The 17,661-nt window shown below is 41.5% G+C and overlaps 1 protein-coding gene across 9 annotated transcripts in view; it reads left to right on the plus strand.

Annotated features, from left to right (window-relative positions):
• The window catches only part of adgrb1a (adhesion G protein-coupled receptor B1a), a 180,815-nt gene that overhangs the window by 94,778 nt on the left and 68,376 nt on the right, over positions 1-17,661 (plus strand). For 7 of the 9 annotated variants that reach the window (XR_002195786.2, XR_002195787.2, XM_034289044.1 and 4 more), the window contains 3 exons: positions 12,458-12,577; positions 13,269-13,439; positions 13,928-14,107. Coding sequence is in view for 7 of the 9 variants with exons in the window: in XM_034289044.1 (XP_034144935.1) it covers positions 12,458-12,577; positions 13,269-13,439; positions 13,928-14,107 (471 nt within the window). In the remaining 2 variants the exon portion in view is untranslated. The remainder of the gene's footprint in view (positions 1-12,457; positions 12,578-13,268; positions 13,440-13,927; positions 14,108-17,661) is intronic. The other 2 variants (XM_034289045.1, XM_034289047.1) reach the window with 1 other exon arrangement.

Genomic DNA, 17,661 nt, shown 5'->3' on the forward strand with positions numbered 1-17,661 from the left:
AAATATTAAAATAAACTCATAAAATAATTTTCTAAACCCCAGTTTGCAATACATTCCAAATAAATGACACAAAGAAAAACATATGATAGATGCTGTCATATGTTGATATATCAATCAGGAAGGATAAGGAGAGAGCAATTGTCTGTGGCCACCACCTGCAAAACTATTCCCTTTCTGGGGGTTGCCACTCCAGTGCACCTGTTGTCACTTTCATTTGTACTAAAACAGGTGACACTGATTAACAATCGCTTATGTGTCCTACCTGGACTGATTGATATCAGATTGAAGTTTAATTGACTGTGTTATACTGTGATGATTGTGTTCCTTACATTTTTTGAACAGTGTATTTTCATTGTTTATTTAACTAGTGTTAACAAAAAATGTGTGCAACATTATGTGAACCCTTTGATCCAGTAGCTTAAGGCACCTCCAATAGCAGAAATATCCTGTAGCCACTAATTAGTCTCTGACATATTTTTCAAGGGATTTTTGCCCAGCCCTCCTTGCAGAATATGGCCAATTTTAGGATTATATGGCATGTACTGCCCACTTCAGGTCCTGTCACAGCATTTCAACTTGATTAAGGTCAGGACTTTGATTTGGCAATGCAAAACACAAACCATCTTTGGCAGATTTGCTTGAATGCTTTGGGTCGTTGTCTTGTGGGTAGACAACAACCAAAATCATTCAATCAAATAATTTTTGCCCCAGATTTAGCTCCTTGATGGATTTCCTGATGTTATGTTAATTATTCTCCTGTTATAACACAGAATCCATGGTGATATGCTGCTGACCAGGTCCAAAGGAGGAAAAGCAGACTCAGATCTTGACATTCCCACCACCATTCTTGACTGTCGGGAAGGTTGTTTTGGTGATTGGCACTGTTGGGTTTTTGCCATACAGTGGTTTTGATTGGGGCCAAAAAGGTTGTCTTGTGGACTCATCTGTCAAGAGAATGGACCCTCAGTTTTGACCAGGTTGTCTCTGACAAATTTAAGTTTGGTTCTTTTTTGACAGCAGTAACTTCTTCCTGGAAGCCACTCCCATGAGTGGCATTTCAAATAATTGTTCTTATTGTCGAAGCATGTACAGTAAATTGAGATTCAGCAAGAGAGGTCTGCAAATCTCCAGATGCTAAATTTGGGTTGGCATTAACCTGACATTAACCTTTTTTTTGCGTTTTTTAGGGATATTTTGCGTTTTTCTAGGCTGATTTGCGATCATGTTAAATGTTCTCCATTTGTAAATAATTTGCCTCACAGTGAACTGATAGAGCTCAAATCTTTTGATATGGTTGTATAGCCGTTCTGATACTGTACTTTCAGTACTGTTAGCTTCTGTCCACTTTTGATCCACTAACAAAATCATTAAACCGCAAGGCAGGGGATAACCTTCTTTATTGGCATGAGTCCAAAATGTTGATCTTCCATACTTCTTCCATATTCTCCAATGATTACAATGTTAAGACAGTCTTTTATGCCAGAATAGATAGATGGTCAGTGAGCCATAGCCAACCACAGTCTATTATAAGAAACGTTTATCCTACAAAATATCCTTGTAGGGTGTTTTTCAACCTATGGTCCAAAGGACTGTTCAGAGAGTCCTATGACAGACACATGTAGTTGAAAGACAAATATTTGGACACTGACACAATTTTCATAATTTTGGCTCTGTACGTCACCACAATGGATTTTAAATGAAACAGCCCGAGACACAAATGAAGTGCAGACTTTCAGCCTTAATTCAATGCGTTGAACAAAAATATTGTATGAAACGTTTAGGAATTGCAACCATTTTCATACACAGTCCCCTTATTTCAGGGGCTCAAATGTAATTGGACAAAATAAAAATCATAAATGAAATGTTCATTTTGAATACTTTATCGAGAATCCTTTGCAGGCAATGACTGCTTCAAGTATGGAACGCATGGGCATCACCAAATGCTGGGTTTCCTCTTTTGTGATGCTTTGCCAGCTGTCTTCAGTTGTTGTTTGTTCGTGGGTCTTTGTGCCTTAAGTTTAGTTTTCAGTAAGTGAAATTCATACTCGATCGGATTGAGATCAGGTGTATGACTCGGCCATTGCAGAACATTACACTTCTTTGCCTTAAAAAAAACTCCAGGGTTGCTTTCGCATTACAGTATGATTTGGGTCATTGTCCATCTGTAATGTGAAGTGCCGTCCAACCAACTTTGCTGAATTTGTCTGAATCTGAAAAGACAGTATACAGTCTTATGAAAAAGTTTGGGTACGCCTCTGAGGCTGCATAATAATTTACTCTGTTGTCACAGAAAATTATAACAGTGGCATGCCATTCATTTTCTAATAAAAGCTACTGGGGTGTTTTCCAGATAAAGAGTTTTAGTGTAGCAATATTAAGTTGTATGAAATTAAATCAGGTGTGAAAAATAGGCTATGCAAAAATTTGGGCACCCTTGTCATTTTGTTTATTTGAATACCTGTAACTACTTAGCACTGATTAATTGGAACACACAATTGGTTTGGTGAGCTCAGTAAGCCTTGAACTTCATAGACAAGTGCATCCAATCATGAGAAAAGGTATTTAAGGTGGCCAATTTCAAGTTGTTGTTCTCTTTGACTTTCCTCTGAAGAGTGGCAACATGGGGGCATCAAAACAACTCTCAAATGACCTGAAAACAAAGATTATTCAACATTATGGTTTAGGGGAAGGCTACAAAAAGCTATCACAGAGATTTAAGCTGTCAGTGTCCACTGTGAGGAATATAGTGAGGAAATGGAAGACCACAGGCACAGTTCTTGTTAAGGCCAGAAGTGGCAGGCCAAGTAAAATATCGGAGAGGCAAAGGCGAAGGATGGTGAGAACGGTCAAAAACAGCCCACAGACCACCTCCAAAGACCTACAACATGAACTTGCTGCAGATGGTTTCACTGTGCATCGTTCAACAATTCAGCGCACTTTGCACAAGGAGAAGCTGTACGGGAGAGTGATGCGGAAGAAGCCTTTTCTGCACACAAACCACAAACAGAGTCGCTTGAGGTATGCAAACGCACATTTGGACCAGCTTAATTTCTGAATAAGGTGCCGTGGACTGATGAAACAAAGATTTAGTTATTTGGTCATAACAAGGGGCGTTATGCATGGTGGCAAAAGAACACAGCGTTCCAAGAAAAACACTTGCTACCCACAGTAAAACTAGGTGGAGGTTCCATCATGCTGTGGGGCTGTGTAGCCAGTGCCGGTACTGGGAATCTTGTTAAAGTTAGAGGGTTGCATGGATTCCACTCAATATCAACAGATTCCTGAGAATAATGTTGAAGAATCAGTCACAAAGTTATGCCGGGGCTGGATATTTCAACAAGACAACGACCCAAAACACTGCTCAAAATCCAGATCTACCTGAATATCATTGAGAATCTGTGGGATGATTTAAAGCGGGCTGTCCATGCTCGGCAACCATCAAACCTAACTGAACTGCAGATGTTTTGTAAGGAGGAATGGTCCAAAATACCTTCATCCAGAACCCAGACACTCATTAGAGGCTATAGGAAGCGTCTAGAGGCTGTTATTTTTGCAAAGGGAGGCTCTACTAAATATTGATGTGATTTTTCAGTTGGGATGCCAAATTTATGCATCTGTCTAATTAAATTTTGATGCATATTGCACATTTTCTGTTCATCCAATAAACCTAATTTCACTACTGAAATATTACTTTGTCCATCAGTTAATTGATAGATCAAAATGAAATTGCTGATCCAAACACCCATGAAAATCATGGAAATTGTCAAGGATGCCCAAACTTTTTCATACGACTGTATCCCTATAAACTTGAGAATTCTTCCGGCTGCTTGTGTCTTTTTGTCACATCATCAATAAAAACTAGTGACCCAGTGCCATTGGAAGCCATACATGCCCATGCAATCACGTTGCCTCCACCGTGTTTTACCGATGTGGTATGCTTCGGATCATGAGCCGTTCCAATCATTCACAATAATTTTTTCTTCCCATTATTTTGGTACAGGTTGATCTTAGTTTAATCTATCCAAAGAATATTGTTCTAGAAATGGGCTGGCTTTTTTAGATGTTTTTTGGCAAAATATAATCTGGCCTTTCTATTCTTGTGGTTTACAGTGGGGAGAACAAGTATTTGATACACTGCTGATTTTGCAGGTTTTCCCACTTACAAAGCATGTAGAAGTCTGTAATTTTTATCATAGGTACTATTCAACTGTGAGTGAAGGAATCTAAAACAAAAATCCAGAAAATCACATTGTACGGTTTTTAAGTAATTAATTTGCATTTTATTGCATGACATAAGTATTTGATACATCAGAAAAGCAGAACTTAATATTTGGTACAGAAACATTTGTTTGCAATTACAGAGATCATACGTTTCCTGTAATTGTTGACCAGGTTTGCACACACTGCAGCAGGGACTTTGGCTCGCTCCTCCATACAGACCACTCCAGATCATTCAGGTTTCGGGGCTGTCGCTGGGCAATACGGACTTTCAGCTCGCTCCAAAGATTTTCTATTGGGTTCAGGTCTGGAGACTGGCAAGGCCACTTCAAGGCCTTTGAGATGCTTCTTACGGAGCCACTCCTTAGTTTCCCTGGCTGTGTGTTTCCGGTCGTTGTCATGCTGGAAGACCCAGCCATGACCCATCTTTAATGCTTTACGGAGGGAAGGAGGTGGTTGGCCAAGATCTCGCGATACATGGCCCCATTCATCCTCCCCTCAATGCGGTGCAGTCGTCCTGTCCCCTTTGCAGAAAAGCATCCCCAAAGAATGATGTTTCCATCTCCATGCTTCATGGTTGGGATGGTGTTCTTGGGGTTGTACTCATCCTTCTTCTTCCTCCAAACACGGCGAGTGGAGTTTAGACGAAAAAGCTCTATATTTGTCTCATCAGACCACATTACCTTCTCCCATTCCTCCACTGGATCATCCAGATGGTCATTGGCAAACTTCAGACGGGCCTGGACAGGCGCTGGCTTGAGCAGGGGGACCTTGCGTGCGCTGCAGGATTTTAATCCATGATGGTGTAGTGTGTTACTAATGGTTTTCTTTGAGACTGTGGTCCCAGCTCTCTTCAGGTCATTGACCAGGTCCTGCCATGTAGTTCTGGGCTGATCCCTCACATTCCTCATGATCATTGATGCCCCACGAGGTGAGATCTTGCATGGAGCCCCAGACCAAGTGGGTCTTCACTTTAGTTGTAATGAATACATGAACTACTTTGATGAAAATATCATCACCATTAGAAAACAAATAACTGACTCCTCCTTAAATAGTTATGGTCCTCAAAATCTCAGTTGTCCTAAAAATGTCCTGAACCTCCCTGACCAGGTGTCAATGGGGACACTTGAATTTTTTGATACCGTATCGTTTGACACATTTACTACATTTGTAATGAGTTCTAAACCCACAAACTCTCAGCTAGACCCGATTCCAACAAAATTACTTAAGGAGCTATTTCCTGTGCTAGGTCAGCCAATGCTGAACATAATAAATTGCTCCCTTTCCTCCGGATGTGTACCAAACTCACAAAAAATTAAGAAATTAAGATATTAAGACTCTTCTAAAAAAATCTGGATCCCGACATATTAAACAATTATAGGCCAATATCGAACCTCCCGTTCCTCTCAAAAATCTTAGAAAAATGTGTTTCCCAACAACTGAATGCCTTCCTAGAGACAAATCACATTTATGAAATACTCCAATCCGGTTTCAGATCCCATCATTGTACTGAGACTGCACTTGTGAAGGTAACAAATTACCTTCTAATGGCCTCAGACAAAGGTTCGGCATCTGTCCTGTTGCTTCTTGATCTTAGTGCTGCTTTTGACACTATTGATCCCTCCCTTCTCTTACAGAGACTGGAAACCCATATTGGGCTACATAGACATGTTCTAGCCTGGTTTAAATCTGATTTATCTGAAAGATATCAGTTTGTTAGTGTGGATGGCATATCCTCTGACAAGTCAAAGGTATGCTTTGGTGTTCCTCAAGGCTCGGTTCTGGGCCCATTATTGTTCTCACTATATATGCTCCCTCTGGGCAACGTAATCTGAAATCACAATGTAAACTTTCACTGTTATGCTGATGACAACAGGTTTATAATTAGGTGTAGCCTGGCCCAGGGGCGTGAAGGTGACCAGTAGGCTTGCTACTGTCCACCCTTGCTGTCTTGCCAGGTGGGCTCTCGTCGCCACTGGGATGCCCTCCCTCCAATGCCATTCAGGGGAAGAGTCACTGGCTTGTTGTTGACTCTCTGTTGCACACTTGTGCAATTGGGCTGTACGCTGCTGGCAATACTCAGCCCTCATTCAGGGGGGTTGCGGTTGGTGGGTGTCCCTTTGGTTGATGCCTGGCAATGTGGGTGGATTGATTTCCTGCCTGTTGGGCCCTGTCCGGGGCCTCCCCCGGGTAGGGCCACAGTGTCGCCGGACCCCCCCGTCTCAGTTCCAAGGTGTTACGCTGCTATATTATTGTGCTGGGGGATATGAGGAATGCACTTCTAACTTTTCTCAGTCTCCTCCAGTTTTACATTTTAGGAGGAGATGAGGTCCTGGTCCACACCTGCGAAGTACCTGGTTTGGGGGGCCCGTTGCTGTCCCTGTCCATCTGGTCATACTTTTGACCTAGTCTAGAATCAAATAGACTCTGGATTTAGCCCAGAGAAATGTATTTATTATTCGAATTGGACTCTTAATATCTCACCCGGCACAGCCAGAAGAGGACTGGTCACCCCTCTGAGCCTGGGTCCTCTCTAGGTTTCTTCCTAAAATTTGGCCTTCTTAGGGAGTTTTTCCTAGCCACTGAAATCCAACACTACTGTTGTTTGCTCCTTGGGGTTTAAGGCCGGGTGTCTCTGTAAAGCACTTTGTGACAACTGCTGTTGTAAAAATGGCTTTATAAATACATTTGATTGATTGACCGACCGTCATCTTGAACTTCTTCCATTTTATAATAATAACAGTTGTTGCCTTCTCACCAAGCTGCTTGCCTATTGTCCTGTAGCCCATCCCAGCCTTGTGCAGGTCTACAATTTTATCCCTGATCTCCTTACACAGCTCTCTGGTCTTGGCCATTATGGAGAGGTTGGAGTCTGTTTGATTGAGTGTGTGGACAGGTGTCTTTTATACAGGTAACAAGTTCAAACAAGTGCAGTTAATACAGGTAATGAGTGGAGAACAGGAGGGCTTCTTAAAGAAAAACTAACAGGTCTGTGAGAGACGGAATTCTTACTGGTTGGTAGGTGATCAAATACTTATGTCATGCAATAAAATGCAAATTGATTATTTAAAAATCATACAATGTGATTTTCTGGATTTTTGATTTTCTGTCTCTCACAGTTGGAGTGTACCTATGATAAAAATTACAGACCTCTACATGCTTTGTAACTAGGAGAACCTGCAAAATCAACAGTGTATCAAATACTTGTTCTCCCCACTGTATGAATGGTTTGCACCTTGTGGTGAACCCCCTGTATTTGCTCTTGTGAAGTGTTCTCTTCATGGTAGACTTGGATAATGACATGCATACCTCCTGGAGATTGTTCTTCACTTGACAGGATGTTGTGAAGGGTTTTTCTTTATACACCACTGTTGTCTTCTGTGGACATCCAGGCCTTTTTTTGTTGCAGAACTCCCCAGTGTGTTCTTTTTTTTTCTCAGAATGTACCAAACTGTTGATTTCGCCAGTCCTAATGTTCCTGCTATCTCTGATGGAATTTATTTTGCAGCTGAAGGATGGCCTGTTTCACTTGAACTGACAGCTCCTTTGACCGCATGTTGTGGGTTCACAGCAACAGCTTCCAAATGCGAATGCCACACCTGGAATCATAAGCTCATCATTTAACTGTAACTTGAATATATTTTGGATAAACAGACAAAATAATAAAACTTTTGTCAGTGTCCAATTATTTCCGTACTTAACTGTACACAGTTCCTAGCAGGTGGTATGGAAAGAGTGTGTGAGACCCATTAGTAATGGGGCATTACATTTCCTACCTACAGTAGTGTCCTTCACTGACCAGGTCAGTCAGTATTGTCATGCATTGTGTCAAGCTTAATTCAATTACTTTTCATGCCCGTAATCTCTCAGTACCCTCTTCCTGATTGTCCTATGAGATATCCTTTCATCTCGGCATTGGTGTGTTTTGCATTCACCTGTATGGTATAACACCTAAGTTACCCGGTTTCTCATCTCTAAGCAGAATCCGTTCAAACTTTTTCCAAAAAATCCCTCTCTTGATTGGTCCATTTGGTACCCAAATATTTACCCACCTGATTCTACTTACCTACTTAATTTAACCAATGCAACTCAGGCTTAACTTCTCTGCACCTGCATTAATCCCTATTTAATTGTGTTCTTCTACAACATGCATGATTTCCTCTAAAAGAACATATGGAATTCCTAACTATAAACCTGTTATGTCAGATGAAAAGACATGTCTCAAACTTGTTCTACATGATGCAACATCTGCACATTGAACCTTAGGACCTCTATATTGACCCCAAATTGCTTGAGTAACATATTCATCTACACCTGCATATTTCTGCTTTAAATAATGTGTGAATTTGCAATTTACATACAAAGTGAGTAAATAAATCAATATCAGTGTACAACCCCGTTTCCATTAAATGTGGGATGCTGTGTAAAATGCATATAAAAACAGAATGCAATGATGTGCAAATAATTTAATCCCTATATTTAATTGAAAATAGTACAAAGATAACATATCAAATGGTGAACCAGAGAAATGTTGTTGTTTTTGGAAATACATGCCCATTTTGAATTTGATGCCAGCAACGCGATTTAAAAAAGTTGAGACAGGGGCATGTTTATTAATGTGTTGCTTCTCCTCTTCTTTTAACAACACTCAATAAGCGTTTCAGAGCGGAGACCAATTCCAGTATTTTTTTAAATGAAATGTTTTCCCATTCATGCTTGATATAGGATTTCAGCGGCTCAACAGTTTGGGGTCTCCTTTGTTGTATTTTTTGTTTCATATGCTCCAAATGTTTTCATGGGTGACAGGTCTGGACTGCAGGCAGGTCAGTTTAGCACCCAGATTCTTTTACTACGGAGCCATCCTGTAATACCTGCAGAATGTGGTTTGGCATTATCTTGCTGAAATAAGCAAGGCCTTCCCAGAAAGACATTGTCTGGATGGCAGCATACAGTAAGGGCCGGAGCTCACCAGTGCATTATTCTTTTTGCAGCCGAGGTATGGCCTGTTTCACTGCTCCTGTGGCCTGTTTTCATAAACTTGGACTGCATGTTATGGGTTCACAGCAACAGCTTCCAAATGCGAATGCCACACCTGGAATCAACTCCAGCCCATTTACTTGCTTAATTGATGAAGAGATAATGAAGGAATTGCCCACACCTGTTCATGAAACAGCTTTTGAGTCAATTGTCAAATTACTTTTGGTCCCTTGAAAAAGAGGGAGCTGTAATTCCTAAACCCTTCCTCCAATTTGGATGTGAATACCCTAAAATTAAAGCTGAGACTGCACTTTACGCCTATATTTATTATTTAACTTTAACATTAATATATTTTGGTAAATAGCCCAAATGACAAAACGTGTCAGTGTCCAATTATTTTCTGAATTAACGGTGTTTCTCCAAAAACTGTATATATTCTTCAGCATTAATGGTGCCTTCACAGATGTGCAAGTCACCCATGCCATGTAAACTAATGCACCACCATACCATCACGGATTCTGGCTTTTGAACTGTGCACTGATAACAAGCTGGATGGTCCCTTTCCTTTTCAGCCCGGAGGACACAGCCATGATTCCCCAAAAGATTTTCACATTTTAATTTGTCAGATCCCAAGACATTTTTCCACTTCGCCTCAGTCCATCTAAAATGAGCTTGGGCCCAGAGAATGCATCAGTGTTTATACGGCTTCTTTAAATGGTAGAGTTTTAACTTGAATTTGTGGATTCAAAAACAAACTGTGTTAACAGACAATGGTTTTCATAAATGTTCCTGAGCCCATGCAGTAATTTCCGCCACAGAACCATTTCCGCTACAGGCCCATCAAAGAGCACAGCCATCCAATATTTTCGGCCTTGTCCCTTGCGTACATTGATTTCTCTGGATTCTCTGAATCTTTTAATGATATTATGTACTATAGATGATAGAGATCCCCAAACTCAAAAAAAGGTTATTCTTAAATTGTTTTTCTTTCACAGAGTGGTGAACCCCTCCCCATCTTTACTTCTGAAAGACTCATCCTCTCTGAGATGTTTTTTTTTTCATAGCCAATCGTGTTACTGACCTGTTGCCAATTAACCTAATTTGTTGTGAGATCTTCCACCAGGTCCTTTTTTTGTATAACACATCTTTTCCAGTCTTTTGTTGCCTCTGTCCCAGCTTTTTTGAAATGTGTTGCTGGCAACAAATCAAAAAAGTGGGCATATATTTTTCAAGGAACAATAAAAATTTTCTGTTTCAACATTTGATATGTTGTCTTTGTACTATTTTCTATTGAATATAGGGATTCAAGGATTTCCACATATTTGCATTCTGTTTTCATTTCCATTTAATCCAGCATCCCAACTTCTTTGGAAATGGGGTTGTAATAAAATAATGACACATCAAGTAACAAAATAAAGTAAAGAGGGGTGTTCTCTGTTATGCCTCTCATTAAACCAGGGTTACACAGGAAGGTTATGAATCTGCTCATTGCCTCCTATCAAAATTACCCTATTCTGTATCTGTCACGCCCTCTGCATCCACCTCCTCATAGTCCGGGCCAGGCTTTCTCTCTCTCCTGTCTGTCCATGTATGTGGGGCTTTCACCCACTGCCCCTCAAGTCTCCGAACCTGCTGTTCATTACCTCATAAGCCCGCTTATATATACCCTCGTTTCCCTCTGTCCGGCGCTAGATCGTTGTTATTCATTATTAGGTAGTAACGTTCCCGGACGCTCCAAACCATAGTTTGAGCACCCAGTTTAGTTGTTCCTTCCAATTAACCCTGTTTATTCCCCGTTACCAAGATCCACCTTACCCAACATCCAAACACCTCCACCTGCCCACATGTCAGCCACCTGCTCTGCCTACCCGCTGTCCTGTCTGCCACGCCCTACCTACCTACCTACCTACCTACCTGCCCCAACCCTTCCATCCCAACCACCATTAAAACACCCTTTTTGTTTCTCTGATTGTGTCTACTGTCGTGCGCTTGGGCCCACTCGCGACTCCCCCTGTAACAGTATCTGTATTTCAGTAAAAATTTGCATATGATGCTTGTCAAACCGAATATATGTTAGTGTCCTAATCATCAATTCACTACATTACAACTAAAAACTACTTTTACAACATCCACTGCTTTCTTTATGATAGCTATTCTATCAGCTGATACAAATATTGCAGGTAGGCATTAGCAGTCACTTCTTCTCAACCTAAAAAGGAACATTTCTTAATGTTAAGCAGCAAAATCAAGTAAATATATCAAAATGAAACTTTAGTGGGTCTGCTGTAATAAATCATGAAAGATTAGATGAATATTCACCTAGTCAAATCAGATTTGTATTGTGCCAATTACATTGCTATTCTCATATTCCCCATGGGGGTGTTCAATTGCAGTTGTCATAGTAACAAGACTCTACAAACTGTCCTGTGTGTGTAATAGCAATGACTTCGGAAGACAGGTCTTACAGGTGGTGACAGAAAAAGCACTTGGGGCCAAATCAATCGGATGTGACTGCTCAGACACAAGTCACATAGTCAGATATCGGATTTGTATCCCATGTACTGTATTACCACATATAAATGTGGTTTGAAACGTGCCTTGACAGATTTTTGCTTGTTCAGCAAAAAAATTATTGTGTTTAATGTTGTTCAAAAATCAGACGAGTCACTTCAAACTTCCATTGTAAACAAGAGGTTAGTCACTGTTTCATTTCAAATGCAGTGTGCTGAAGTAGTCAAAACGCCAAAACGTGTCACTGTCCAAATACATATGAACTGCACAGTATGTCTGTTTTTATTTTTTACTATTTGCTCCATCTTATCTTATTTTTCTATTGTCTTTTGTTCTCTCACTTTTGTCCAACAAATTAATATTGTGATGTAAGGAGTGCATGTTGGAAAGGGGAATTTGATTGATGCTATTATATAAGGACTCAACTGTTCTTCAAGGACAAGTACACAATTGTGAAATTCTGAAACACTATTTTTAAAGAACAATAGATGAATTCCCCACACTACAATGACAGAATAAAATTGCTTTTTTGCTGTGATCCACAATTTCCAACTTCTTCAAAAAATAAATAACGCTTGACAAAAAATGTTTTAAAGCCAATAACACACATATCCTGGTTTTCACTAACAAAATTCCCATGTTTGATAGATGCTCTGCTGGGTGACCAATCACGTCATAATTGTGTCCCAAAAATTGATATTGGTGATTAAGATTCTAATCCATAACCCCTGGCCTTGCCCTACCCCTCCAGGCCAAGCCCGTCATCTCTCTCGCAGCCAATCACTTCGCTCCGTGGACAGTCGCAAGCGTGATGGTGGAGAGATAGAAAAGATACGGGGCGGTGGCGGAGGACAGCAGGCCACACAGACAGGTAAGACAACAGGACAAAGAGGGAACCAATGCATCAGTCACTAACAGCCGCTTGGGTCACAGGTCTAACTGTACAGAATAGACTACCACAGACCACAAATGACTGACTTCTACCAGTATAGACTGCACCAAGGTTCCTTCAGAGATTGTACATCTATCAAAAACTCTTTCTTGTGTGTCACACGTGGCACAACTTTCAACATGGACCCTGAATATACTGTTGTTTTATGTATGGAGAGGAAAGGTATGTTGCTGGTATACTGGAGATTGTCTTGAAAAATTGATTTCCTCACTCTCTGTGTATGATGGCTCAATTAAGAAAAATGTGGTCCCTCCTCCGTTCAGTTCTCCTTCACTCCTTTTGCATTGGACAGCCATGACTGTCCAGCTTTTCCCATTGACTAAACTGGGTTTGACTGAATGGCCATGTCTCTGAATATGTTGGGAGGTCATGGCATCTGGGGAAATTACTTGACACTGACATTGCCTTCCCCCATATGTCAAGTCAATGTTGAGGAAATGGAATAGACCCTGGTTGTGCACACTCTTGCCTCATACCACGCTCTCTCCTCTTTTATCCAACAAGTGGCTGTTCCTGCATGATAATTAGTTTTGACCCTCTCCTTCCCTATCCACCTTCAAACCTGGAACCTCTTTTTCCTTACCCCTCCCCTCCTTGCCTCCCCCATCAGTCGACCAGGCTACATCAGGGGAGGAGTGGTCATCGTGGAGCGTATGTTCAACCACATGTGGGGAGGGTTGGCAGAGCCGCACGCGTGTCTGTGTCTCCTCTTCCCACAGCACCCAGTGCAGCGGTCCGCTTCGAGAGCAGAGGCCCTGCAACAACTCTGCTGTCTGTCCAGGTAAGCTAAACACCCTCCCACTGGCCCCAGGTCTCCCTACCTCCCAGCTTCCCCTCACCTGGCCTTGCTAAAACGTACAAGCCCCCTTCGCTCTCCTTGATGATTTACAACCTTTCTCCCCAACTGTATAACCCGGAGGAATGCAGCCCTATGTAGTTTTAGAAGCCCTTGACTGCCCAAGGGATATGAACATGGGGTTTAACATCAGTACAGCAGGATATTCGGGTGCTCAACTTCCTGGTCGTCCATTTGCCTTCTTTAACCATAGAGACCACAACTTCCATATGAAACTACAAATACATTAAAACACTGAACTAATTTTAGTCCAGCCTACGCAGGACAAACATGTAGGCACTAATAGGGCCCCGTTATTGTGATGGCATTATCACTGACTGGTTTGCAGAGTATTTGATGTTGATGTATTTTGCTGTTTTTGTTTGTTCTTGTGGTGGAGGTCTGTGTGTTTCTCTCTATAAATCATACCCTAGCTGCTCTGATTGCAGTGAATGGGGCTTGGGATGACTGGCAACCATGGAGTTTGTGCTCATCAACCTGTGGCCGTGGTTACCGGGACCGAACGCGCAGCTGCAAGCCGCCCCAGTTTGGGGGAGACCCCTGTAAGGGACCCGAAAAACAGACCAAGTTTTGCAACATTGCTGTATGCCCAGGTGAGATAACGCACATTCCTTATGCCTTGTCAAAAGTAGTGCATTGTAAATAGCAACAAATTGTGAAATTGTATTCAGTACCTTTAACATTTTAAAGACCAATCAACAACCTAATTATTTCAATTTTTTTATTTTTCTTGCTATCTCATTCCATTGGTCTCACCCCATTCATCTCGCTATCACAATTTGTGAATTTAATTTAAATGTTATTGCATTTTTTGAATGGGATAAATGTGTTGAAATTATCAATACTTGTGAAAAATATAAAAATTACAATAAATAATTGGTGAAAAAAAATCTAATGTAAACAATACATGCATGCATCAATGGTTACACCCAGGAATCTACAGGCATCTTGTGCCAAAATCAATGTGGAAGTGCATGAGTCAACTGTCAGAAAAGGTCTGTTCAAATTTGGCCTCCATGGGAGGTCAGGACAGAGGAACCCTATGCTCTCAAAAACAATTTTAAGACATGACTGACATTTCCCTGACATCCCCTGGGTAAAGACCAAAAATACTGGAAAAATGTGCTTTGGAAAGATGAGTCAAAAGTGGGGTTGTTTGGATGCAATTCTAGACGTAATATTTAGCGGAAATGAAACTTGCCATCATTAAGTCTACCATTAATTCCATATTATACCTTACAATTCCCAATGAGAATGTGACGCCAATCTGTCAAAAAGCAGAATTTGAACTGAACATGGATCTTGCAACAGGACAATCATCCAAAACACAGAAGCAAAACAACAAAAGAATGGCAAAATAATGGAGGGTTATTGAATGGCTAAGCTCCGGGGCCGTATTCACAAAACATCTTAAGGCTGAAAGTAGCTCCCAACTTGTTGATTAAGGAGAAACTCTTAAAAACAATGGGCGTGTCAGTCCTAATTTTAGGACTCTTACATTTTTGGTCTAAGAGTATTTCACAAAGAATTTTACCGGCTCCTAAATCTGTGAACGGTTAGGGGTAGTCAAAAGAACTCCTAAGTTAACATTTTATAAACATTTACTGATACTGAGCTTTGTAAAAAGTATCTACTTAATTACGAGGGTATTATAATCATAGTAGAGCTAGTCCGGGATGCAGTCAGTTTCCACACAAACAGAAACAACCAAATAACACAGGAGATCAAGATTGTGACAACTCAATGCTACCTGATTACAGGGAAAATACAGCTATGCAGTGCAGATAAACTATGTACAGTGAGGGAAAATACTATTTGATTCCCTGCTGATTTTGTACGTTTGCCCACTGACAAAGAAATGATCTGTCTATAATTTTAATGGTAGGTTTATTTGAACAGTGAGAGAGAGAATAACAAAAATAAAAATCCAGAAAATCAAATAGATTTTCATTTTAATGAGTAAAATTAAAATGAAAATTGAAGGCAAAACCCTTGTTGGCAAAAACAGAGGTCAAACATTTCTTGTAGTTGGCCACCAGGTTTGCACACATCTCAGGAGGGATTTTGTCCCACTCCTCTTTGCAGATCTTCAGGTTTTGAGGATGACGTTTGGCAACTCAAACCTTCAGCTCCCTCCACAGATTTTCCATGGGATAAAGGTCTGGAGATGGGCTAGGCCACTCCAGGACCTTAATGTGCTTCTTCTTTTGCCACTCCTTTGTTGCCTTGGCCGTGTGTTTTGGGTCATTTTCATGCTGGAATACCCATCCATGAGCCAGGTTGATTGCCCAGTATCTTGTCAGGGATGGAAAAAGAGAGTACAGGGATAAGTTGGAGTCTAACTACCACACCTCTGACCCCAGATGCATGTAGGGACGACTGCGACATATCACAGAATACAAAGGGAGAAATAGCTAAAATTTAGAAATTGCCCATCCCGATGATCTCGCTCCCTGATGAGCTCAACACCTTCTCTGCACGGTTTGAGGTGACCAACACCATTCCTTCAGTGAGGCTTGCTGAGGACCAGGACGACTACACTCACCTAAAGGATTATTAGGAACACCATACTAATACTGTGTTTGACCCCCTTTCGCCTTCAGAACTGCCTTAATTCTACGTGGCATTGATTCAACAAGGTGCTGAAAGCATTCTTTAGAAATGTTGGCCCATATTGATAGGATAGCATCTTGCAGTTGACGGAGATTTGTGGGATGCACATCCAGGGCACGAAGCTCCCGTTCCACCACATCCCAAAGATGCTCTATTGGGTTGAGATTTGGTGACTGTGGGGGCCATTTCAGTACAGTGAACTCATTGTCATGTTCAAGAAACCGAGCTTTGTGACATGGTGCATTATCCTGCTGGAAGTAGCCATCAGAGGATGGGTACATGGTGGTCATAAAGGGATGGACATGGTCAGAAACAATGCTCAGGTAGGCCGTGGCATTTAAACGATGCCCAATTGGCACTAAAGGGCCTAAAGTGTGCCAAGAAAACATCCACCACACCATTACACCACCACCAGCCTGCACTGTGGTAACAAGGCATGATGGATCCATGTTCTCATTCTGTTTACGCCAAATTCTGACTCTACCATCTGAATGTCTCAACAGAAATCGAGACTCATCCGACCAGGCAACATTCTTCCAGTCTTCAACTGTCCAATTTTGGTGAGCTCGTGCAAATTGTAGCCTCTTTTTCTATTTGTAGTGGAGATGAGTGGTACCCGTTTGGGTCTTCTGCTGTTGTAGCCCATCCGCCTCAAGGTTGTGCGTGTTGTGGCTTCACAAATGATTTGCTGCATACCTCGGTTGTAACGAGTGGTTATTTCCGTCAAAGTTGCTCTTCTATCAGCTTGAATCAGTCGGCTCATTCTCCTCTGACCTCTAGTATCAACAAGGCATTTTCGCCCACAGGACTGCCACATACTGGATGTTTTTCCCTTTTCACACCATTCTTTGTAAACCCTAGAAATGGTTGTGTGTGAAAATCCCAGTAACTGAGCAGATTGTGAAATACTCAGACCGGCCCATCTGGCACCAACAACCATGCCACACTCAAAATTGCTTAAATCACCTTTCTTTCCCATTCTGACATTCAGTTTGGAGTTCAGGAGATTGTCTTGACCAGGACCATACCCCTAAATGCATTGAAGCAATTGCCATGTGATCGGTTGATTAGATAATTGCATTAATGAGAAATTGAACAGGTGTTCCTAATAATCCTCTAGGTGAGTGTATATTCTGTCCCTAAGAATGTGCAGAGAGTTTTTAGAAAAGTGAACCCTCAGACATCACCAGGGCCAGGTGGCATTCCAGGCCATGTCCTCAGGGGGTGTGATGACCAGCTAGCAGAGGTTTTCACCTCCATATTCAACCTTTCCCTGTCTGTAGTCCCCTCTTCCTTCAAACAGACCACCATCGTCCCTATACTGAAGAAACCTTCCATCACCTGCTTGAACGACTACCGCCCTGTAGCACTGACCTCCACCTTCATGAAGTGCTTCGAGCGGCTCGTCAGAACTCACATCTGCTCCGCACTTACTGACTCCTTGAACCCCTTTCAATTTGCATACCGCCCCAATAGATCTACAGAAAATGCCATTGCTCTGATGACACACTCCACCCTCTTCCACCTGGAAAAA

Source organism: Esox lucius, chromosome 20 (genome assembly GCF_011004845.1).
Source record: "Esox lucius isolate fEsoLuc1 chromosome 20, fEsoLuc1.pri, whole genome shotgun sequence".
NCBI classification, from domain to species: Eukaryota; Metazoa; Chordata; class Actinopteri; order Esociformes; family Esocidae; genus Esox; species Esox lucius.